Source organism: Vespa mandarinia, chromosome 12 (genome assembly GCF_050613455.1).
Source record: "Vespa mandarinia isolate Hongniang chromosome 12, ASM5061345v1, whole genome shotgun sequence".
Lineage (NCBI taxonomy): Eukaryota > Metazoa > Arthropoda > Insecta > Hymenoptera > Vespidae > Vespa > Vespa mandarinia.
The window spans coordinates 2,666,886-2,690,779 of record NC_140821.1 but is presented as its reverse complement, the minus strand read 5'-3'; the positions used below and the strand labels follow the sequence as shown (position 1 = coordinate 2,690,779).

Genomic DNA, 23,894 nt, shown 5'->3' with positions numbered 1-23,894 from the left:
TTATATATAATTATATATTTCCAAATTTATTTCTAATATATGCTGGAAAAGATGATTGGTTAAGATAGACATGTTGCGTCATCGAAACCTACGTACATTCTAGAAACATGAATTTCAACATCAATCGATAAAATAATGCTGAATTTCAATGAAATTCGAAATAATTTTGTTAGGAATAATATTTAAATAAAAGATCGGTCGATTTATTCGTTTATTTATAGCATTATTTTGTAAAAAAGGATAAGAACTTTCTTAATTTTTCAATCGTGTAGAAAAGGTTAGGTTACGAATAGAAAAGGAAAGTACGGGAGATGCCCATGTGATAGCGCCAAGCTCATATCTTCTCATTCCATTCTCAAGACAACGTGCGGTCACGCCGTGTCGATTTTCAACTACTTCTTATAAAGCTTCATCGTTATTTCTACTTAAAAGTGTCCTTCGTTGCGAAATAAAAGGTAAAGAAGATAATTTAAATTGATTTAATCCTTCGTTTTTTGATCGACAGCGTTGAAAAATCTAATAAATTTATTTAAGCCGGCCGGAATCGCCCAATTCGTATTGAACGTATCTATCTTCTCCATATAAGAATTTTATTAGAATATAACAAAACAATTTCTTTTAGTTTTAATATTTTTTATTTTTTCTTGCATATGTAGATAAATTTATTACTCCGATATTATTTTTTTTTATATTTCTTTAAAGAAAAGATCAGCGCACGCGGTATTTACATAACCGCAATCGTGGTTGAATACGAACGAATTTAACGATCAAATATTTCATGGAGATTTTTATTTGAATGAATTTGTAATTTATTAGGGATCGTGGTATTCATGTTTGTTAAGGAAAATTTTATTATCTTGCTATTCAATTTCACTTTTAAATGATAACGTTGTCTTTCAAGCCCTTTTGTACTTTCACACTTAAATATTTTTACAATTTACATCTTTTGATATATTTTTTATATATTTTTTATTTTATTTTATTTTATTTTTTGTTTTTAGATGTATAGATTACCAAGCATGATGCGCTCTGTAGCTCTGCGCCAAATGCAGCTGCAGACACGAACTTATGCTAAGGATGTTAGATTTGGAGCAGAAGTACGAGCATTGATGTTACAAGGTGTAGATATTTTAGCAGATGCAGTAGCTGTAACGATGGGCCCTAAAGGACGTAATGTTATTCTGGAACAAAGTTGGGGTAGCCCTAAAATTACAAAAGATGGTGTGACGGTAGCCAAAGGAGTTGAATTAAAAGACAAGTTTCAGAATATTGGAGCAAAATTAGTACAGGATGTGGCCAATAACACCAATGAAGAAGCTGGAGATGGAACTACAACGGCTACTGTATTAGCTAGAGCTATAGCTAAAGAAGGTTTTGAAAAGATTAGTAAAGGTGCTAATCCTGTTGAAATCAGAAGAGGTACAATAATTATTGCAATCTTGATATTAATAGTACTGTTATATAACTAGACATTTTATATTCTAAAAATAATCTATTCATCATTTTAGGAGTAATGTTAGCTGTAGACAAAATTAAAGACGAATTAAAGCTTTTAAGTAAACCTGTAACAACATCTGAAGAAATTGCTCAAGTAGCCACTATATCTGCGAATGGAGATAAGACTATTGGAAATTTAATTTCTGATGCTATGAGAAAAGTTGGAAATGAAGGTGTTATTACAGTCAAAGATGGGAAAACCCTTCATGATGAACTTGAAGTAATAGAAGGAATGAAATTTGATAGAGGATATATTTCCCCATACTTCATAAATTCTAGTAAAGGTGCCAAAGTAGAATTTCAAGATGCATTATTACTCTTTAGTGAAAAAAAAATATCATCTGTACAAAGTATTATACCTGCTTTGGAGTTAGCAAATACACAGCGCAAGCCACTCGTTATAATCGCAGAAGATATTGATGGGGAAGCATTGTCAACTTTAGTTGTCAACAGATTAAAAATTGGATTGCAAGTAGCTGCAGTCAAAGCACCTGGTTTTGGCGAAAACAGAAAAGCAACTCTGCAAGATATGGCTATTTCTACAGGTGGTATAGTTTTTGGAGATGATGCAAATCTTGTTAAACTAGAAGATGTACAGGTAAATATAATTATAAGATTTACTTGTAATCCAAGATAATATAGTTTGATTATTTTTTATTAATAAATAAAAAATTTTATATTCTTATTACAGTTAAGTGACTTAGGGCAAGTTGGAGAAGTTGTTATTACGAAGGATGATACACTCTTCTTAAATGGTAAAGGAAAGAAGAGTGATATTGAGAGAAGAGCGGAACAAATTAGAGATCAAATTAGTGATACTACATCTGACTATGAGAAAGAAAAATTGCAAGAACGACTTGCAAAAATATCATCAGGTGTAGCAGTTTTAAGAGTTGGTGGAAGCAGTGAAGTAGAAGTTAACGAAAAAAAGGACCGCGTTACTGATGCGTTGAATGCTACTAGAGCTGCTGTTGAGGAAGGTATTGTTCCTGGAGGTAAGTTCATCTTATTATTTAAGTATATAAGTAAATTTTTATGATTAGAAATATTATTTTCTAATATATATTTTATTCACTTTTAGGTGGAACTGCTTTGTTAAGATGTGCTCCATCATTACAAAAATTAAAAGCATCCAATCCTGATCAAGCTGTAGGTATCAAGATTGTAGCAAATGCTTTGAGAATGCCATGCTTGCAAATTGCTCTAAATGCAGGTGTTGATGCAAGTCTAGTCGTTGCAAAAGTCAGTGAAGGGAAACTTGGTTATGACGCATTAAATGACGAATATGTTGATATGATAGAAAAAGGTATTATTGATCCTACGAAAGTAGTACGCACAGCACTTACAGATGCAGCAGGAGTTGCATCATTGCTTACAACTGCAGAGGCAGTTGTAACTGAGTTGCCTAAAGAAGAACCACAGACGCCAATGGGTGGTATGGGTGGTATGGGTGGAATGGGTGGTATGGGTGGAATGGGCATGTAATAAAAAGACTGAATATCCTACACAATTACAATTGAAATCTGTAGAATCAGTTCAAATATCAAGTTATTGTTTGAACAGTTAAAATAAGGAAGAGATAAAGATCGATCACTATATGGCCGAAGAGTCATAACAGTACGTTCCATTGTTTTTTTACGCATTTGTAAACGTTACGTCAAATACATACACATATTTCTGAAAAATTACCAAAGTTCTCTTTTTATCAGATAATTTAAATATAATGCAAATAGCATGTAATGCAGATAATATAATTTATGTACAAAAATATATTACATTATATGTATCCAGTGTTAATGCTCAAACCATTTGAGTAAAAAAATATTTGAAATATTTTATGTGTCTATATTACTTTTATATTCTATTTAGCTATTTTGGTTATATAATCCAAGTGAAATCATAAATCTTCAAGATCTACTTAAAATAAAAATTGTACAGAATTTCTCAATATATATATAACGAATAACATTGAATAGGCACATAGATAATTCGAAATTTTAATCTTCATTTTGTGCATAAAATTTGTATTTTCATAAATAAGAATGTAAATTTATGTAATCATTTACATCTTCAAATTGTAATAATCTCTGTTTTTTGGCTTTCATTTTTTACTTTTATCAATAGCATAGTTTATTTTCATTTTTTTAGTTTCAATAAATGGAAAATTATTTTACATATTTTTCTTCAATAAATCCTGTTTATACACAATAAAAAATTTCCGTACATGTAATATTTAGGGAGTAAGTTTATTTTATTAATTGTATATGCCATGATCTGTAATGCCGTTATATAAGTATGAAGAAACTTATGAATACGTTCTCTTATGTGGTTTTCATTATTTAATGACATATTTATTATCTTGTATTTTTTTTTCCTTAGGTAAGCTTTGTTTTTACATGAGTATGGGAAAGTAAATATTTGTTATCTTATATACAAAATCAGGAAAATAACAATTAAAATCATATTAACCTATTATGGATAAGAACATTTCATACAACATATAAAAATATTTTTTTCCTTTCTATAGAGAGTACATCGTCGTGATTATATTCTTGAATTTAATTTATTTATATTTCTTATCCAATCGCCATATCATTAACTGATATAAGCCAATAAATATACATAATGACAAATACGTATAAGACTTGTCTAGTAGAAATATGTGCTATTGGAAAAGAAATATATGGCATTGCAGATGGTTCAAATATGAGTTCATTTTTAGAATACTTTATAGTGATCTAGAAATATCTGATACAGAATCGTTCTAGGCACTCCATGTGTAAAATGATTTAAGCACCGATTTTTTCTATTTCATCAGCATCCTCTGCATCGAGGTATTGAATCTTCTTTCCAAAATGTTTTTCTATGTCCTTACATAACTGCATTGCATGTGACGAATCTATTAAATTAATAGCAATTCCAGACTTGCCGAAACGTCCTGTCCTACCGATTCTATGTAAATATGTTTCACAATCAGCTTGACGATTTTGATCCATTGGTAGATCAAAATTCACTACTATAGTTACTTGCTCCACGTCGATACCTACAAATTTATAATTATAAACTTCTTTCTCTTATCTTTTAACAGTATCTTCGTATTAGAGAAAATTATGATTACATACCTCTTGCTAATACGTTCGTTGTAATGAGAACTTTTTCCAGACCAGCCCTAAATCTATCCAATACAGAAATTCTTTGTTCTACTGTTAATTCACCAGTTAAAACAGCTACTGCATGACCATCTTTTGTCATTTTTTCTGCTAACCAACTAGCCGTTTTCTTGGTCTAAAACAAAAACCATAATTTAATATACAAACGAATTATTATAGTTCTGTTAATAACAATACAAAAAACGGTATCATACATGGCAGAAAATAATGGCTTGACCAATTGTTATTACACCATAAATATTGGTAATAGCTGCATATTTTTCATCTATGTCTTTACATTTGACATAATATTGTTTAATGTTATCTAAACTTTCTTCTTCTTTCATCAATCGTATTATGAGAGGATTGCTAACTATAATTTCAGCAAATGACATCACTGCACTCTCATATGTTGCTGAGAAAAACATCATTTGACATGTGCGTGGAAGTAATCTACAAATAAATATATAATATGTAAATTAAATATATCATTTTTTATTTTAGAAATGTGCTGATGTATAATATATCAAATATGTTACTTGTGAATGCGAATACATTGGTCTTGATGGCCTTGTGTTGCTATCATTACATCAGCTTCGTCAAGAACAAAAACTGAAATTTTGTTTAAATTAAAAAACTTAAATTTGACTCCCCAATCTAAAACTTTTCCTGGTGTTCCTATGATGATATGATCCGTGATTTTTGTGCCACGAAGAACTGAAATCAAAAAATTCTAATGAGTAAAAAGTTCATAATATATATAAAATTATAACATATATTGTTTATAAGTTATTATATGTATATATATATATATACTGGTTTAAATTAAAGATATTACGTTCTTCTCCTCTAACAGCATACTTCAATTTAATTTCAGGACAGAAACGTGACATTTTAGCAGCAACTTCTCCAGTTTGTATTGCTAATTCATATGTAGGTGATAAACAAAGCACTTGCGGATAATCCTTAGTTGTATCTACTCTACTTAACATGGCTAATACAAATGCTGCAGTTTTGCCAGTTCCAGATTGCGATTGTGCTATCATATTATGAGGCCTAAGAATTTTTATTATTTCTTATAATAATTAATCTATTATACATCTAATGTTAGTTAGTTTATCATATTTTACTTACGGATCGGCAAGCAAAGTTGGTAGTGCTGTTTCTTGAATCTTTGATGGTGCATTAAAACCCATTGCATAAACTCCTTTTAATAATGCAGGTTTGCTAATACATAATACATAAATTGTTATATAAGTAATAATATTTTATAAATATTTTATATTGAGTTACGATTAGGATTTTACATGTACATATAAGATATATTATCAGAAAACTTACAGATGAAGTGCTTCGAAAGATTTAACGCTATATAATGGAGATGATGGGTCCTTTCTTTGTACTTCTATGTCTTTTGTTGTTTCAACCAATCCTTTCCTTATAATTTTTTGCAATAAAGATTTCTCTGCCGGTGAAATCTGTTCCTCTGTACCATCATCACTCTTTGTATCCTCACTTCCATTTCCTGGTGTTTCTTTTGACTTTTCTAGATTTAAATTTGTTACCTATGTAAAGAAGTAGAAAAAGAAATTAAATATGCAGATAAATGTATTTTATAGATATATTGTTATGAATATATATATATGTAAAAGAATTTCAAAACTTTTATATTCGCTATTGTTTTCCTCAAATTGGTTATACTTGAACAATTTTTAAATCAAATAAACAAAAAGAGCATGGTTATACCGGTATTTGAATACACGAGGATGACATTACCTTAGAAGCCAACTTATCTTGTTCTTCGGCAAATTTCCCCCAATCCACTTTGGCAGAAGCCATTTTTACATCGACACTTTGTTAATATTGAAAGACAAATTAAATTTTATAAAAATAAATAGTAGGATGATTACTATCGTGCACTAACGTTATAAACGGCATAAGCTACCAAAAATTGAGTTTGATTAAATCGTCCAACGAATATTTCAGTCGATACATATGTATGTCCGTACATACGATTTGTCTACTATTACCAACTACTACTACCAACTGTACTTCTCACAGGTCGTATTCAATATAGAAAAATATATACATAGATCAATTTCTTGTTAGGATTTTTTTTTTATGCAGTTACACAAAAGATTACTTTACATTTACCGGAACAAATCGATAAATAACGCAGTAGACATATTCTTTATTTGCTGTATAATGTTATGAATCGACGACTACGAAGGATCTCCGCCATTTTCTTTTTTCATACAACTCTTCCATTCATGTGCCATAGTTTATATCTTAAGTATTTATAGATTGGAAATATGATTAATAGGAAAAAAAAATATATATATAATTATTTGTATTTTTGCGTATAAATGTTTAATATTACCATTAATAGTGATGGTATACATATAATAATAGAGATGAATAAAAAAGAAAAGATCATTTTATCATATATTACTTTCGCAAGAAAATGAAAGTAAAGAACAAAGAAAAAGAAATGTTCTTAAACAAAATGTATCTCTCGATACTTTCATTTTGCAATAAGAATTATATTCATTATTATTACAAGTTTAAAGAGGAGCCATTTAAGATCTATTCAATATATAAACTCTGAATATTATGGTTGTAGATAATAGTTACAATTTTATCTAATGTGATCTAATTTGTTTGATCTTTGGAATTCTAAAGGTGGCATCAACTAATTGTTCTTGTAAATTTATCGATTAAACAATTATTTCATAGATCAAATTAGATTGATCTGACTTGATCTATCTAAGTTAATCAGATCAATCAATAATATAGTAGTAACAAAAAAAAAAACTTAAATGATAAATTAATATATAAAGATACAAAATATAAGTTAATCTAATTTTATATATTATATGTGAAATATACATCTCTCTCTCTCTTTCTCTCTTTCTCTCGCTCTCTTTCTCTTTCTCTCTCTCTCTCTCTCTTTCTCTTTTTGTTATATGATATATACAAATTCATTAATCACGCTGAACTATGTGGCATATAAGTGATTATACAATATGATACATAATTATATTACAGTTCTTCTTTGTTTCAAGTAATCCATAATGATCTCATTTTTCTAGTCTTCTCTATAAATTTCTTGTACTTGATATATAATGTTCTTTTTTTTATGCACTGCAAATATTCTTTGACTTTTCTCCATACACACACATTTGAATATATATCAAATGTTTATACATATTTTTGCCTTAAAATGGCAATGAAAGTAGTAAATATTGACAATAGATTTACGAAGGTATAATTATATTATTAATATAAATGTACTATATTATTATTACACTAGAATAAGCTAAAATGTGTACTCTGCTAAGAAGATCATATTATCTTATTTAAGACTTTTTTACGATTGTAGCCGTTGTTTTGTTTATACCCGTTTGTGGTATAAGACGAACTGTTATCAGCGAAAGGTCAAGCATTTTACGCTGATATTTTTTGTGAAACACCATGGCAGCAGATTGTGTTTTAAATACAACGGTTGCATTACCCTCGCCCATGTGTATACTCTATAACACGAACAATAAAAAGATAGTTATTATATGATATTTGCGTAATTATTTAAAAAAAAAAAAAAGAAATAAATAAATAAATATTTATAATAAACGAAAATTATGAGATTACAAAATTTCCAAATTAAATCATAAAATTATCGATCTTCTTTACATTTTAATTGTAAGTAAAATTAAAATATTTATGTTGTTTAATAATTAAAAAGAAATAGAAAAAAAATTATCTTATAATCTTATAAATGTCAATACATTCTTTTCTTTTTTTTTCAATATATTATCGCAGTATATATTAATTAATATATATTTAATTATATATGATATAGTGTGAACATCATTATATTTTATATCTTTTATTATCTTGTATTTAAACATAAAATATATGGACTTTTTATAATTATAATAAAAAAATTAAATCAAAATAACAAATGAGATAGTTTTATATTTTTGATCATTATGTTACATTTTATAAACAATATTAAACATATACTTCGGCACAAGGTCTCTCTGTATGGTATTTCAAATGAATCATTAAACAGAAATTAATAATTGTAAACGAATTTATGAGATAAACTAAAAATATATTAATTATTAAAATTTATCAAAGTGATTAATAGAAATTAATCTCATTAATAAAAAAAATCTGAATATTGTCTTTTAAATAAAAAGTTATACGAAAAGTAGTTGTAATTTGGAGTATTTTGCAAGGAGTGGGATGATAGATTTATCATAAAACTATCATGCAAAAATAGTCACCTCTATAGTTCCGATTCCTTGACACATACGTCTAATTTGTGCCTCAGAGGTACTGGCTGCTAAATTTTCCAATTTAACAGTATTCGTTTTCATTTCTGGTAACTTTTTTGGCGATACCGTAACTTTTTGAAGTACAATTCTTTGATTATTTTGAGCATTTACAACAACTTTTGGAGTAATGCTTCTTTCGATATTGCCCATCTTCTGTCCAATTGGTGATTTTCTTGAAATACCAGACTGTGTTTGTACAAGTTTCTGAAGTATATTCGGTCCAGAAACTTGTCCCTTTTGTAAATTTGAAACGGTTTTTTGTATGGTCGTCGCAATTTTTTGTGAATTAGATGGTTGGATAGATTTTTGTATCACAACCCTTCTGGTGCCACATTGTGGATTTATTTGTCTCATCGTTGAAACTTTTTCACCGCTTTGATTACTTGTAAGTCCGTCTGCTGAATCGTTTGGTTGTATAGTTTGAATAGTTCTAACAATTCGTGTGGCAGATGCTCTTTCAATTCCCTACAACAGAAATATGCACAATTGTGATATTGGAAATAATTATGAATTAAAACGTAAAGTGTGTGTATAATCATGTAATAATAAAATATATTTTATACTCCTATTATTTAATACTCATTAAAACATTGAGTGACATTTGTTGTATAATATGAAGGAAAACGATCTGTTAACATTAACACAACTTGTAAAATAATATAACAAAGTATGTGAATATTTGGAGGAAAAGAAAAAAAACAAAATATACTCTAAAATATATTTATTGAAATGCAAAAGCAAAAAATACAATAAAAGTTAAAATCTGTATATGTGTGTGTATATATATATAAAAAGTTTATATATAATTTATATATAAATATTATATATAAATTCATATATATAAATTTAAATATAACAATATAAAATTTTGTATATGTATGTACATGTTGTATTTTGTACATGCATACACATCTATCACAGACTGTGTATATAAATCACACGCATTCGCATGATACACGCATATTCATATATATTATTTATATAAATATGCATATATAATGCGTGCACGAGCATACGTATATGTATATATTTATTTATAAGAAGTGAATAATATGATTGATAATGAAATTATGGTTCAGTCCATTTTTTTCTTTTTTAATATTTTAATATATCTATAGCAAATAGCAAGTTATATATCTATAATTGACAACAAAAGAATTTCATGTAAAACATTAATCCTTTTTAGACATTGTATATGGAATATATTTTGTTTATATTTCTTTTAGAGATGCAAAGTATATATAATTAATAATATTCAATTTTTTTTAGTTTTTAGCTTTTATATATATATATTTTTTTATATTGAAAATTTGTATAAAATATAATGATATATTAGTGCTGTACCTCTGTAACTTGTGTATTGATAACACGTCCACGTCCTCTACCTATACCAGGTCGACCTTTGTTTGGTGCAACATCTTTCACAACACCTAACAGAACCGATACTGGTTTTGTTTCCTGTTGCGTACATTCTGTACCTATTAAATATGAAACAATGATAAATTTCTTTTTATAAATGTTTACTTTTGTTATATAAAGAAAATGAGGGGGGTGGGAAGAAAAAGAGAGAGAGAGAAAGAGAGATAAAAAAAAATGATATCTACCTGTGACATTTGTCTCCATTTTATTAATTTGTTCATTCTGTTTCTCCATAGCGGCCATTTTTCTTCTATTTTCTTTTTCTCTTAATATTTTTTCTCTTAAGCGTTTTTGCTCTTCCATCTTTTTTCTATATTCTTGCATTTCTGGATCTTCCTCCTTATCCTCTTCCTTAAAAGATAACAATAATAATATTATACATATGTTTTATATTATAACTTATAGACAGATTAATATTGTAATAGTAATACACATTATCATAACTTTTACTATAATATTATTATAGCAAAATAACTCTACGTTATATAATAATATTACCTTTTTTCCTTCAGCTTGATTGCCTAATGCATCTATAGTTCGTACTTCTTGCAAATTTCTATTATTAGATTTTATTTTTTTTTGGCTCGTATCTCCTGGATTTCCTCTATCGGGAATTTCACATGTTCTTTTTTGTTGTAGTTTATTAACTGTTCGTGTAGTATTTATAGATCTACTATTACTAGTAGATTTTTGCATATGATTCTGTTGTTCATAAGTTTCACTACGATATGCAGATGAAGAAAGTGGCCGTGGAGGCTTGTGAGTATGATCACTTCTTGTTCGAGATGATAAATCTCGTTCTCGATAATTTGGGTGAGATCCTCTGTATTCCGACTGAAATGAAAAATATTTTAAAATATACTTAGAAATTATTCTTATTCAAATACAAGGATATATATTTCTCTTACTTCTTGATAACTATCTCTTTGTTCCCATTGATCATCTGATTTATATTTACTGTTGTCATTGTAATTGCTTTCTCGCGTATAATTACTTTCTAACGGATACTGTTGTTTATTCGGACTAACATTTAATGTCTTTTGTGGCTTATTCTCTTGCCACACGTCAGAAAAGTATGCATAAGGATCCTATAAATAAAATATTATATGAATTACTACTCTATCTTCTAATTATTTTAATTATTAGAAGAAAAAAGTACTTACATCACTCTTATTCTGTTGATAATTCTGTTGATATTGTAATTGATTTGGTTGAGATTGAGACTGATTATATGGATTTTGATTTGAATATGGCATAGTGGGCTGATTAAATTGGACACCAGTACCTTGGGCCTGAAGTGGCGTTGAATGTTGTGAATCCCATGCAAGTCTTGCTGTTTATATTATAAAATAATATAAGTTAATAGTGTATATAGAGATAAATATGTTATTTAAAAAATTTAAAAATTTTATTAATATAAACTCACCATCATTAGTAGGTTGCACAGCACCTCGAAAATGTGGATTAATCAATATTTTATGCCCTGGAGTTAAGGGCACATTAGGTATATTTGAATTAGACTGTTGTGAGACTGCAGGAATTATGTTGCTATTAAATTGATTATTCTGTAATTGATCTGGATATGGATGTCTTGAATCATACGAAGATCGATTTTCAAAATGTTGTTCTTGGAAAGGTGCTCTATTCTCAAAAGAAGAACCACTAGATATTTGTGTACTTGGAGGATTTTGTATTGGTGGTCCCTGATTGGATACCGGTGGACGTGGGTATCCTTGTATTGGCAAAATTTGATTTGCCTGAAGTGGTAATGATTGATTACCATGTAATATTTGTGATGAATTACCAGATAGTATTGGATTTGGATTGCCAAGAAGAGATCCACCAGAATTTCCATGCAATAAAGAGGTTTGGCTATTTGGCAAATGTCGATTTGGATTATCTTGTAAAATTGCTCCTGAGCTTTGAAAAACTTGTGGTAGTTGCACAAAAGATGTTGGATTAGTCGAACAATTATAAGGTGGAGCTTGTAATGGTGTTGTAATAGGTCCTCTAGGACCAAACTCTAATCGTGGACCAATTGTACGTGGACCCAAAGAACTTTGAAACTGATTAGGATTAAATGGTGGTCTATTATCTATAAAATGTGTAGGTCCTTGTTGTAGTGGATTATTTGGAGAAAACTGTTGGAAATTCTGTACTGGAGAATTAGTTGGTTGTTGATACATGATCTGTTGATTCTGTACATTATTAGGTACACCAAGAAGAAATGGTGGTCTAGCTTCCAACAGTGGTGGTCTACACAATGGTTGCTGATTATCAAAACCACGTGTATTACCAAACCTATAAAAGAACAAATCATACCAAACATGATATAAAAGTAAAAGGTATACAGAATGATGTAGATTGTAATAAAAAAAAAAATTAAACATACCTTGGACTATAATTACCACTAACCGATGGAATAAATCTTCCTACTTTATTTCCTCTTGAGCTTCGTCCTCTTCCTCTACCTCTAAATGATGGTTTGGATGGTTCAGATGTCAATACATTTTCCAAAGTATCAGGAATATTATTATTCATTTTTGGTGAGATCATAGTTCTTTCATTCTGGAATCTATTACGTCTTTCCTTTGCTTCTTCACAATCATCATCTTCAAGTCCCTGTCCATTTCCAACGTAGACTTTCTGCATGTTTTTCTGTAGCTTCTCTCGTAAATCACCTTTCCCAATAGTGGTAGACATATTAGCACTACTACATCCAGAGTTTGTTTCATACTGACTGATTTGATCTGTATTATACTCAGTGGTTTTTTCTTGCTTATAAAATCCTGTTTCATCATCATGTTGTTCTCCATCTTCATAAAAATTATTTTGAATATCAGTCTTTATTGTTCTATTAAATTCTACATTTTCATCTTCTCCTTCTAAGTCATCCAGAGCAACTCCTAAGTCCAGTACATCATCTGTTTCCTCTTCTCCCTTATAGCTATTGTGCTGCTTAAGGAATTAAATTGCCAAACATTTGTAATGTAAATACAATGTACTATCGCAAAAATTACATTCTATAAATACTAAAATGTTATAACCATAATATTATAATAACTACATAATTATATTTGGAATATTATACCTTTTTACAATAGCAAACCTCAAACCTTGATTACATCTGATCTTGCATACAAAATCTTAAAAGTTCAATATAGTTTCATTTTCATATGTAACTTAATTATTATAAACAATAAATAATATGTAATACTGTTTCTATTGTACAAACATGTTCAGTATTATGATTTATACATGAATATTTTTTCCTAATATAAATACATGATAATTACGTCATGTATCATGCTTCTTCATAAAAAATAAATCTGTATGCAGTGAATAAGACAAAGAAATTAATTGTGTTTATAAATTGTTTGTTTGATATCTTTTCGATTAATTTTATATCACAATATTATCTATGGTTTGCACTAGTAAATAAACTGCATTTAAATAGATTGTGTATTGAAGATTGCATTTATATAACAAATATATTTATCATACATGCACTTAAAGTGTAACAGCATAGTATATATTTCAGTCAAAGCAGCTTTATATATGAAATTCCTGTCACATGAATTTAACAGTTATAATTTATTTTAAGTATTTCTGTATAGCAATAATAAATTTAGATTGTTGATATAGTTTAATGCAAATATTTAAAACATAATTAAATACAGTAATATGAATTATGCTTAGTATAGATGACTTTAATTTAAAATTATATTATTACAATTTTGTCTGAATTATTATTTACTGTTACTTTTTATGCACATGAATTATAATTTTCATTTATGCAATTGAAAATAATTTAACTTCTAATGCTAATGCTAATGGCTGATGTTTAATACATGTCATTTTTACAAAATGTACTTTTATTTTTTCTATGATTGTAATGTAATTGATAGTTCGTAGATGAAAATTCAATCTTTCAAGAATAGCTTTATGTAAGTTTCTTTGGAACAGTAGAGATTATATCTAACAATATTAAAATATACTATCATGAATATAAAGAATTTTTTCTCCAATCAGAAGTATAGATTAGCATATATTATTAATATAAGTTATATTCAATATTTAAATAAAATTATTTCTTCTAAATCAAAATAAAATATAATTAATAATTAAGTATTACACAATACTTTGACATCAATTATACTTTTTAATTTTATTCTTACATTAAACCATTCAGAATATTTTTCTCAATATAATAAATAATTTTTTTTGTTTTTGATAAATAAATCAAACAGACGAAATCTATATAAAATAATTATACATTAGTGTATTATAGGATGCTTAAATTGCAAGCCGTATAAAACAGTAATGGCTATTTATTTAGTTTTTGTTAATAAATTTGAAATATCTGATATAATTCAGAACTTTTCATGTTCTTCATTCATTCATAAGATTTATTTAAATATAATGATTTATGAATTATGTAGAAAAATTAAAACAGCAAAAATATATAGTCCATATATCATTTTTTTTTTTAAAAGAAGCAATTGTTATTCTATGTCATATTGGAGACAACTGAGAACAATTGGATATATATTCTTTATGTTTGATGAATATAAGCAAAAAAGGATAAACGCATATACATATGCGTGCACATGTTTTTATGTATGTGAATGTGAATTAGGCAAGAAGAAATATAATATGATTCACTTTACAGATGCTATATATATAGATACACACACGCACGCACACATGCATGCAACTCACACGCACACACTCACACGCACACACACATACACACAATCAATGATTTAATAGTAGCTATTATTATATTATAATTTTAAAAAAGAGACAAGAATTTATGATAAAAATGACATTGTGCTCATAGTGCTAGCATCATTTAGTATTTTTATTTGTATTGTATCTCTCCAAAAATGTAAAAAATATATTTCAAATACATTCTCTATCTCACATTCAAATTTATTTTTTCTCACTTTTTTTATTTAGAATCTCATTATATATATGAAGAAATTAATTATATGTTATAAAATTGCTATATTTTCTTAATAATAATGGCTACTTTTCATAATTTTGTAACTCATCCAAATAAGCTTACATTTCTTACTTAACGATAACATCGCTTATATTACATTACATTACATATTTATTTTTTTGCAAAATACTATTAGTAAAAGATTGTAGAATCTTCACAATTAATACAATATAAATGCATCGATCATTGGAAACATTACATTATTAAATATAATCTTTATCTACCTTTTGAAAATCTTGTGTTAATGCTTTACATATTCAAATAGTTTTGTAATATATTTAGATTATGTAAATCACATTGTTATTATTATATCATGTTGATATAAATTATATTATTTCTTTATAAAGTAAAAGATCAGATTTTTACAACAGAAAGACTAGTAATATAAATTCTTTTAACATATTTAAATCTGTTAATCTTGTACCTCAAATTTTACATATTGTAAAATATTTTTAAAAATCATTCAATTTTAGGACAATTACATATAGCTAGAATGATAAAAATGAGAATATTCCAACATACAACTAGAATAATAAAAAGGTTTTGTTGGGAATATATTAATTTTAAATTGAATCACAGAGTAAAAAAATATATATATATAAATATATATATATATATATATATATATATATATATATATATATATCAAAGATATAAAAATAAATTTAGAAAAATGATAATCTAACTTTTTTATCTTCAAATAATTTAGTAATAAAATAAAATGAAATTATTTTATACGATATGACAATATTACCATTCAATGTAAAGTTAAGAAAATATCTATCCAATAAAAAATTAATTATATTAATTTTAATGTTGATAGAACTAATATATCTTATATTATTCTATATCAGCTGAGGAAGAGAAAAACTAAATAACAATTTCATTTAATAAGGATATAATGGGTAAACATTATGCTCACCCTCTCTAATTCATAGTCATCAGCTAGGAGGGCTTCTTCCTCATCATTGCCCAAATCATATTCCTCATCCCCAAGATCTTCATCAAGTAAAGTATCGTCACTGAAAAGTTTATTTCTTTTATAACCGTAAAAAATTAATATAAATAAATATATTTAAAGAGTCGATTGATGATTATACTTGATATAATAATTTGAATCATTGTCACACTTGTATTCGAAAACCCTAACCTCCACTTATTAGGCTAAAAAAACATCTAAAAATTGATAAAATTATAAAAGAATAACTATATGCAAGATTTCGAGACAATACCATATATTTTATTAACGAAATTTAGTTTAAAGTAAAAGTATTAAGATCAAATATAAATTCATATTTGAAAAATAACTCACTGTTCTGACATGGTACGTCCAATCTTCTTCGTGTCAAGAGAAAACCTATGATGGCTTCGTTATTTTACTTCGATCGATGCCATCAATATCGTCTCTTCGATATATCGAAAAATATTGTCGATATAACGATATCTTCTCAACCAATGGAATTAAAGCTTCATTTACTTTCGATTCTTTGTGAATAGCTTTTTATTTGAGCGTAAACTACTTTTGAAAAAATAACATTTTCTAACGCGATTCTTTTTCGCTTTGTTAATCAAAATCAGTCAAGAATTACACCTATTCTCATTGATGGCATAAATAATTATAAAACCAGTGGTAATGAATACTCTTAAATATGTTTGCTAAGGTATCATTTTTCTTATTGTTATTTATATATTTTTCATTTATAATGGGAGCGTTAATTAAAAATTAAAGTATGTTTATTCTTTTTATGGAAACTATTAATTAAATTTGTTCAGAATTCCAAATTCAAAGAAAAAATATTTAACTAATTAAGATTTTAATCGTGGACAAAAAGTTACTATATAGATATATAAATTGTAACGTATAACGTATCGGGAAAATCAACAAGCGCTGGTAATAGAAAAATTAACTTTATTAAAATAAGTTAAAGTAACTTTCTCTGAAATGACATTGGACGGTGAATGCTGTCGTCTAAAAGAAAGTGAAAAAGATACAGATTTGTAGTCTTATTAATATTTAACAGATGGTGTTGGTGTTGTGTTGCAAAGGATCTTGGTGTACAGTATGTTTCTAACATTACTGTATGACACTTCTTTCAGTAACTATATAGTAAATATAAATGCATATAAAATTTATACAATGAAAATATTACAATGTTAGGAACTATTATGTTTAAAGTCTCATTTTTTCTTTTAAGTAGATTCATATTTGTGAAGAATATCATTTATCATTTGTATTGTTTACATCTGCATTAATAAATGCTTGTTGGATCTTGTCAATTGTTACTTTGGTACTTTTAGCATTTACCTTAATGGTAAAATATTTTTCTCTCTCTACTAGTTTCTCTCTCTTTACTAGTTTCATCGTATGGCTGTAGTGGCTTCATCGTTGCATTGTGATAAAGAAACGTATCAGTAGCCATGGTTAAGTTCTGCTTCAAAAATTCTAGCATACTATCTTTGGCTCCTTTGATTAATAATTCCTCTGGAAATCTTATTGTCTCTCCATATACCAGTTCTGCTGTCGTTGCTTGGATATCTTCTTTGATCACTGACCGAATAGTCAACATGGCAGTTGGAAGTACTTCGGTCCAGTTTTTGTTGCCATTACATTTGATGATTGTTTCCAGTTGTTTAAGCAATCGCTTAATTAGACTGTTTGCTTCAGGATGATAGGCCGTGGTCCATAAATGAGTGATTCTAAGAAATTTACTAAAAGCCTTAAATAAATAATATTCAAATTGTTTGTCATAGTCTGTAGTAATTCTTAATGGTACTCCAAATCTATAAATCCATCCTTCCAGAAATGCCTGTGCTATATTTTCCATTGAAGTGTTTCTTAAGGGAACTACTTCAGGCCAGTGTGTAAATCTGTCCACACATGTTAAGCAATATTTATATCCATTTGAAATAGGTAGTGGTCCCACTATGTCTATATGGACATCCTCGAATTTTTGGGATGGAGTTATGAAATATTCTGAAGATTTGACATGTCTTATTATTTTTGAATTTCGGCATACAATGCATTCTTTGATCCATTGTTTTACATCCTTTTTAATCGTTGGCCATACATATTTTTGTCTTAACAACTTGATTGTTGCTTTCATCCCTGTATGTGATAAGTTGTGTATCGAGTTAAAAGCTGACTTTCTATAACTTTTTGTTAAGAATGGTTTAGGTTGACCTGTAGAAATATCACAATATACTTCTGCATTGAAGTCTCGAATATACATTTTCTTGATCAAAAATGCAGTCTTCCTCTGTCTAAATTGTTGAAATTCTGAATCATGTTCTTGTGCTTGAGCTAATTCCTTATAATTTATTGTGGTTGCAATCCCTGATACTTCAGATAATGTATCTACAATGATATTGTTTTTACCTGTTATGTGTTGAGCATCAATGGTGACTTGTGATGTGTAATTTAAATGTCTGAAACTACATGGCAATATACATTTTCCTGCTTCATTACCAAACTTCCTATGGAAGTAACATATCTCTTTCAGGTTCATATTATTTTGGTGTTCTTGCTCTTGATTATCTAGCTGATATTTTCTACTTTGTTCATTTTTTGCTCCATAAAACTCGAGCTTTCTTTGTTTTTCATTTAAATACACTTCCTTAACTGTCTCTGTCAAACCATTTATTTGATGCTTAAGGCTGATAACATCTTCATTATTAATATCTTTTATTTTTATTTCTGCTGCTTTTGTTGGCATATTGTATGGCAAAGAAAGATCAGCAATTCTGTCTGCTACTTCAGCTCTAATGTTCAATGGTGAATCATGCATTGTCTTTACAATAGTTTGTATATGTGCAGGTAATTTGCTAGTCCAAATAATATACAACAAGCCTTGAGATAATCTGGATTCGGCCAGATTTCTCAAATGTCTTAGAAACTCAGAGGGTATGCGGTCACCAAGTTCTTCTTTTTCCAGTAATTGTAGTCGCTTTATATTTGAAGCGTTAGTGAATCGTTTTATTACCTGTTCTTTGAAATTTTCATATCTTTTTGTGGCCGGTGGATTCATTATGACGTCAAGCATCACATGAATATACTTTTCGTCGAGCTTGCTTAAAACGTGTGCATACTTTATATTGTCTTGCGTTACTCCTGCTAAATTAAATTGTATTTCTGCTAGTGTAAACCAGACCAATGGTTCTTCCATCCAAAATTGTGGTATTCTTGCAGAGACTCTGTTTATTTCACTTTGTCGAGCCATTTTGAAAAATGACAATACGTTGTGTATATCTTACTGTTTTTCTTTGTTCTCTAATTTTATTTTATTTCTAAAAAATTACAATTTTTCTTCTTTGATTACGTCAGTCGGTATTATTATTTAATGTAACGCATATAAAAAATTTAATTTTAATAAAAAGAAAAGAACTAACCCCACTTTCTAGAATGGTGTAACGCTCTGTATCATTGCTGAAACGAAAATGAAAGATATGCACTTGCAGTTTCAATAGCAGCTGCGTTACGTTGCCAACCTTTGTCGTTGTGCACGAGATATTTCTAGTGTGTATATATATATATATACATACGCGAGAAAAAAATCTTAATTTTATTGAAATAAAAAAAATATCAAGTATTATTTATTTACAATAATTGTATATATTTAGGTTTTGTTAAAAATGATTTTAATTCATAAAAAATATAGAATTTATTTTCAGCTTTGCATTATGACTTTCTATTTATTTTTTATTTTTTTTATTTCAGAAAAAATGCTATTTCCATTGAAGCACCTGTGTCCTCGATATAGCATATTAAAAAGTCTAAAAAAGTCCAAAAAATTTAGTAGTCATAAACCAGCTGTAATCTTAGGAATTGAAAGCAGTTGCGATGACACTGGTTGCGGTATTGTAGATAGTAATGGAAATATATTGGGTGAAGCAATTAATTCACAATGTTTATTACATTTGAAGTAATTTCAACATGTTAAAAGATTTAATGATTTATAGTTTTATAACAGTTGCATTTACATTTACATAATATATTGTATGATTATAGATACGGAGGTATAATACCTACAATTGCAAAAAATATGCATAGACAACATATTACAGAAGTATGTGAAAAAGCATTGAGATCAGCAAATTTAAAATTAAGAGACGTAGATGCTATAGCAACTACTGTAAAGCCAGGTCTATCATTATCACTTCAAATAGGTGAAAGGTTTGGAAAATATCTAGCGGTTCTTGGTAATAAACCATTTATACCCATACATCATATGCAAGCTCATGCACTTACAGTTAGAATAACAGAGAAGGTATAAAATAGAGAATTTATTTTTATTCTTTATACATAACTAGACATTAAGAATAACATCAAATATTTTCTTCTAGGTAGATTTTCCTTATCTTGTACTTTTAATATCAGGTGGTCATAGTATGCTTGTAGTTGTTCAAAATGTACAGAAATTTATTATACTTGGTTCATCGGTGAACAATGCACCAGGAGAAATCTTAGATAAGGTACACTATCATAATATTAATAAATTTAAAATAATTTTTATAAATATTATATTGCAATTACAAAAATAAAATATAGAAGTATTTTATAGGCTGCTCGTAGACTTAAATTGAATAATATAAAAGATTTTAATAATATGAGTGGAGGTCAAGCAGTAGAAGCAGCGGCATGCAAGGCATCTAATGTAAATCAGTTTATTTTTAATGACTCTATGAAGTTATATCAGGACTGTAGATTTAGTTTCTCTGGAATATTAGCAACATGTACAAAGCATATTACTGAAGAAGAGAAGAAACATAATATTATAGCTGACATGATTATACCTGATGTTTATAATTTATGTGCTAGCCTTCAATTTGCAATTACAAAACATCTCTGTCATAAAACTCAAAGAGCAATAGAATTTCTTGATTACATTAATTTAATTCCTGAAGATAAACGAACATTGGTAAGTATACATCTATCTGATTCAATTTAGTAATTTTTCAATTATATAACTGATATGATTATAGGTAATATCAGGAGGTGTTGCATGTAATAATTTTATAGCAAAAGCTTTAGATATTATATGTTCTGAACTAAACTATAAGCTTGTTAGGACACCACCAAGATTATGTACTGATAATGGTGTCATGATAGCTTGGAATGGAGTAGAAAAATGGATTTCAGGTATTGATATACTTAGAAATGAAAGCGAGATTAAAAATGTAACTGTAGAAACAAAAGCAGCCATAGGAGAAGATTGGACAGAAAGAGTACAACTTTCAAAATTAAAATGCAAACGAATAAAGATAGAAGAAAAACTTGCTATGAATTCAACTATGTAAGTTATATGTATTGAATGTATATTTAATATATAATAATTATTTTACTTATATATAAAGTTGTCTTTTATTAATCTAGAAGATTTTAAAAACAAATTTATACAAGTGTAGGTCCAATTTGCTTTACTTGCTGTTTTAGTTTTTCATGTAAATCAGAATTAGATACAATTTCTTTTTTTGATATTAATTCTTTTTCTTGATTAATATCAAGTATATTTCGTATTTTCTCTTTAATCATTTCTATTTCATTTTTCTTTTTTAAAGCTAATGATGCTGTCACAATATCATCAAATTCTATAACATGATCAGGTCTTATTTCCTCAGGATATTCTGAAGCAACATTTGGTAAATCTTCCAATTTATCTTTTATATCAGCATAAATTTTATCAGCATTATTTGTATCCATCTTATTTATTATAAGCATAGAAGGTGTATTTAATAAATCTAGTTTGTATAGTTCAATTTCTTTGTTTAGTAAGATAACTGTGTCTAAAAAGGTTCTATAAAGACTATGTACGGACAATTGGAAACCTTGAATATCTACGATAAATAAAAGTAACTTTGTTCTTTCTATGTGCTTTAAAAATTTATGTCCCATTCCAATATTAACATGTGCACCTTCGATCAAACCTGGTAAATCTGCAACTGTTATTTGTCTATGATCATCGTAAACCATAGTACCTAATTGCGGTTTTAAAGTAGTAACTGAAAAAAAACATAAGAATTTAAAAAATCTAATATTTATACCTTTTAAATTTATTATTTGTACAAATTTATCATTGCACTTACACGGGTAACGTGCAATCTTTGGACGTGCTTTAGACATAGCATGTAAAAATGTACTTTTTCCAGCATTGGGAAATCCAACTAAACCCACATCAGCAATCAGTTTTAAATCAAGTATTATTGTCCTGCTTTGTCCTTTCTGACCACAAAAACCTGTTTCTGGACAACCACCAAGACCACCCTTTGCCACTAATAACTTTAAATCGTCTTTATTCAAATCTCCTATATTTAATATAATATATACTTTAAAAAATATGTATTTATATATAATACATAATATTATTTAAAGATTTCAAGTAAGCTTACCTAACTTTAAACCATTATCATCAAAGATAGTTATACCACACGGAATTTCAATAATTATATCACTACCAGATTTTCCTAGAATTCCTTTACTGGAACTACTGGTACCTGCTTCAGCATGTATATTTACTTTTTTCCATTTCGTTTTAACATGTCTTAACGTCAATTCTTTTTTTGTCACAACATAAACGTTACCACCTGAACCACCTTTTCCACCATATCGAGGAAGACCGGATCCTCCGGTACCTCCTTTTACATTAAGACGTAAAGAATCTATGAATCCAACGCGTAAATGTTTTCTAGGTACCTACAATATAGATATCTTATCTAATTTATTAAAAACAAAATTTTTCTTTGGAGTATAATACTTGTTCATAAATGATATACATACTTTTATAACATAACCTAAAATATTTGTAAGAAATACCATTTCTTTGTATTATTATGAGATTATATTTTTTATTATAGATGTTTGATAAAAACAATATTATATATTAATCTTATTATCTCCTTATTGTAACTATATCAATCATACAGTTGTATAAACAATAAAACCAATCACCATTTAAATACATAAACACTGACGTGTAATTGAGATTATACGAGATCAAACTAGATAGTAGGTAGCTAAATACTTATAAAAAAAAACAGAAATATATTTTCCTGGTAAGAATTTTATGTAAACCTATTAACAATAAAATTCATAGGAAAATATTAGGTAATGTAAAAAAATACGAATTATAAACAACTATATTAAAGTTATTCAATTTTTGAAGTGCATATAAATGTTATAATTATAATTGCATGTAGGTACTATATGTTTTATACAAAATAACAAGCTTAGATGAAACATATAGCTATGAATACTGCATCTCTGGAAATTGATTCATGTAGAAACTCAATATTGTAAATTTTCTCTCGTTCCTCTACGTTGTCTGAGAACGATCTAATAATGATATCATCATAACGCTTATATAACTTCTATACGCAACTATCCTCACTAATTATCATTAATAATCTTTGATGATTAGTTTATAGTTTATTATGATTTAAACATCGCGTCATTTAATAAATTATTTATATTTGAATATAAACAAAACA

The 23,894-nt window shown here is 27.7% G+C and overlaps 6 protein-coding genes across 17 annotated transcripts; 2 read left to right on the top strand and 4 right to left on the bottom strand.

Moving 5' to 3' along the window:
- Positions 1–266: 266 nt before the first annotated feature.
- Positions 267–3,444, top strand: LOC118449204 (heat shock protein 60A). Its single transcript, XM_035883493.2, has 5 exons — positions 267–455; positions 1,002–1,419; positions 1,509–2,095; positions 2,189–2,492; positions 2,579–3,444. The coding sequence occupies exons 2-5, from the start codon at positions 1,002–1,004 to the stop codon at positions 2,980–2,982; spliced, it is 1,713 nt and encodes a 570-aa protein (XP_035739386.1). The 5' UTR covers positions 267–455; the 3' UTR covers positions 2,983–3,444.
- Positions 3,445–3,724: 280 nt separating this feature from the next.
- Dbp80 (putative ATP-dependent RNA helicase Dbp80) lies at positions 3,725–6,876 on the bottom strand. Its single transcript, XM_035883494.2, has 8 exons — positions 6,423–6,876; positions 5,988–6,211; positions 5,781–5,873; positions 5,485–5,702; positions 5,186–5,363; positions 4,862–5,099; positions 4,620–4,782; positions 3,725–4,540 (listed from the first exon to the last, which is right to left on the bottom strand). The coding sequence occupies exons 1-8, from the start codon at positions 6,483–6,485 to the stop codon at positions 4,287–4,289; spliced, it is 1,431 nt and encodes a 476-aa protein (XP_035739387.1). The 5' UTR covers positions 6,486–6,876; the 3' UTR covers positions 3,725–4,286.
- A 308-nt stretch (positions 6,877–7,184) lies between these two features.
- Positions 7,185–16,860, bottom strand: LOC118449199 (uncharacterized). Of its 2 annotated transcripts, none has more exons than XM_035883482.2 (11): positions 16,726–16,860; positions 16,336–16,435; positions 12,798–13,363; positions 11,832–12,706; positions 11,569–11,738; positions 11,314–11,493; positions 10,904–11,239; positions 10,591–10,756; positions 10,331–10,464; positions 8,936–9,451; positions 7,185–8,179 (listed from the first exon to the last, which is right to left on the bottom strand). In XM_035883482.2, the coding sequence occupies exons 1-11, from the start codon at positions 16,734–16,736 to the stop codon at positions 8,006–8,008; spliced, it is 3,228 nt and encodes a 1,075-aa protein (XP_035739375.2). In that variant the 5' UTR covers positions 16,737–16,860; the 3' UTR covers positions 7,185–8,005. The 2 variants fall into 2 exon arrangements, with proteins under 2 accessions (XP_035739375.2, XP_035739376.2); XM_035883483.2 differs by having other exon boundaries at positions 7,188–8,179; positions 12,798–13,360.
- Positions 16,861–16,931: 71 nt separating this feature from the next.
- On the top strand, positions 16,932–22,109 carry Tcs4 (Threonyl-carbamoyl synthesis 4). Of its 11 annotated transcripts, none has more exons than XM_085660655.1 (7): positions 16,932–17,043; positions 20,128–20,332; positions 20,419–20,677; positions 20,754–20,882; positions 20,972–21,328; positions 21,393–21,703; positions 21,969–22,109. In XM_085660655.1, the coding sequence occupies exons 2-7, from the start codon at positions 20,133–20,135 to the stop codon at positions 21,970–21,972; spliced, it is 1,260 nt and encodes a 419-aa protein (XP_085516781.1). In that variant the 5' UTR covers positions 16,932–17,043; positions 20,128–20,132; the 3' UTR covers positions 21,973–22,109. The 11 variants fall into 11 exon arrangements, with proteins under 11 accessions (XP_085516781.1, XP_085516776.1, XP_085516782.1 ...); XM_085660650.1 differs by having other exon boundaries at positions 16,933–17,074; XM_085660656.1 differs by lacking the exon at positions 16,932–17,043 and adding an exon at positions 17,293–17,304.
- On the bottom strand, positions 17,720–19,630 carry LOC118449202 (uncharacterized). Its single transcript, XM_035883486.2, has one exon. It carries the CDS (start codon positions 19,628–19,630, stop codon positions 17,720–17,722), a length of 1,911 nt encoding a protein of 636 aa, XP_035739379.2.
- LOC118449207 (GTP-binding protein 10 homolog) lies at positions 21,666–23,417 on the bottom strand. Its single transcript, XM_035883501.2, has 4 exons — positions 23,185–23,417; positions 22,797–23,100; positions 22,494–22,712; positions 21,666–22,409 (listed from the first exon to the last, which is right to left on the bottom strand). Exons 1-4 carry the CDS (start codon positions 23,221–23,223, stop codon positions 21,802–21,804), a joined length of 1,170 nt encoding a protein of 389 aa, XP_035739394.2. The 5' UTR covers positions 23,224–23,417; the 3' UTR covers positions 21,666–21,801.
- Between the last annotated feature and the right edge of the window lie 477 nt (positions 23,418–23,894).

What these genes read in the sequence shown, in the direction of transcription:
- LOC118449199 (XM_035883482.2), bottom strand. An exon ending in ATGACTATGAATTAGAGAGG is followed by an intron (nt 13,364 to 16,335) that starts GTGAGCATAATG and finishes TAATTCCTTAAG; the next exon opens with CAGCACAATAGCTATAAGGG. An exon ending in AAGGAATCGGAACTATAGAG is followed by an intron (nt 8,180 to 8,935) that starts GTGACTATTTTT and finishes TTCGTGTTATAG; the next exon opens with AGTATACACATGGGCGAGGG.
- LOC118449202 (XM_035883486.2), bottom strand. Translation starts at nt 19,630, where the DNA reads ATGGCTCGACAAAGTGAAATAAACAGAGTCTCTGCAAGAATACCACAA.
- LOC118449207 (XM_035883501.2), bottom strand. Translation starts at nt 23,223, where the DNA reads ATGGTATTTCTTACAAATATTTTAGGTTATGTTATAAAA. An exon ending in TGATAATGGTTTAAAGTTAG is followed by an intron (nt 22,713 to 22,796) that starts GTAAGCTTACTT and finishes TATTAAATATAG; the next exon opens with GAGATTTGAATAAAGACGAT. An exon ending in AAAGATTGCACGTTACCCGT is followed by an intron (nt 22,410 to 22,493) that starts GTAAGTGCAATG and finishes GTTTTTTTTCAG; the next exon opens with TTACTACTTTAAAACCGCAA.
- Dbp80 (XM_035883494.2), bottom strand. Translation starts at nt 6,485, where the DNA reads ATGGCTTCTGCCAAAGTGGATTGGGGGAAATTTGCCGAAGAACAAGAT. An exon ending in AAGATAAGTTGGCTTCTAAG is followed by an intron (nt 6,212 to 6,422) that starts GTAATGTCATCC and finishes TTCTTTACATAG; the next exon opens with GTAACAAATTTAAATCTAGA. An exon ending in AACGAACGTATTAGCAAGAG is followed by an intron (nt 4,541 to 4,619) that starts GTATGTAATCAT and finishes ATAAATTTGTAG; the next exon opens with GTATCGACGTGGAGCAAGTA.
- LOC118449204 (XM_035883493.2), top strand. Translation starts at nt 1,002, where the DNA reads ATGTATAGATTACCAAGCATGATGCGCTCTGTAGCTCTGCGCCAAATG. An exon ending in TCCTGTTGAAATCAGAAGAG is followed by an intron (nt 1,420 to 1,508) that starts GTACAATAATTA and finishes TCATCATTTTAG; the next exon opens with GAGTAATGTTAGCTGTAGAC. An exon ending in TTAAACTAGAAGATGTACAG is followed by an intron (nt 2,096 to 2,188) that starts GTAAATATAATT and finishes TTCTTATTACAG; the next exon opens with TTAAGTGACTTAGGGCAAGT.
- Tcs4 (XM_085660655.1), top strand. Translation starts at nt 20,133, where the DNA reads ATGCTATTTCCATTGAAGCACCTGTGTCCTCGATATAGCATATTAAAA. An exon ending in CAATGTTTATTACATTTGAA is followed by an intron (nt 20,333 to 20,418) that starts GTAATTTCAACA and finishes GTATGATTATAG; the next exon opens with ATACGGAGGTATAATACCTA. An exon ending in CTGAAGATAAACGAACATTG is followed by an intron (nt 21,329 to 21,392) that starts GTAAGTATACAT and finishes ATATGATTATAG; the next exon opens with GTAATATCAGGAGGTGTTGC.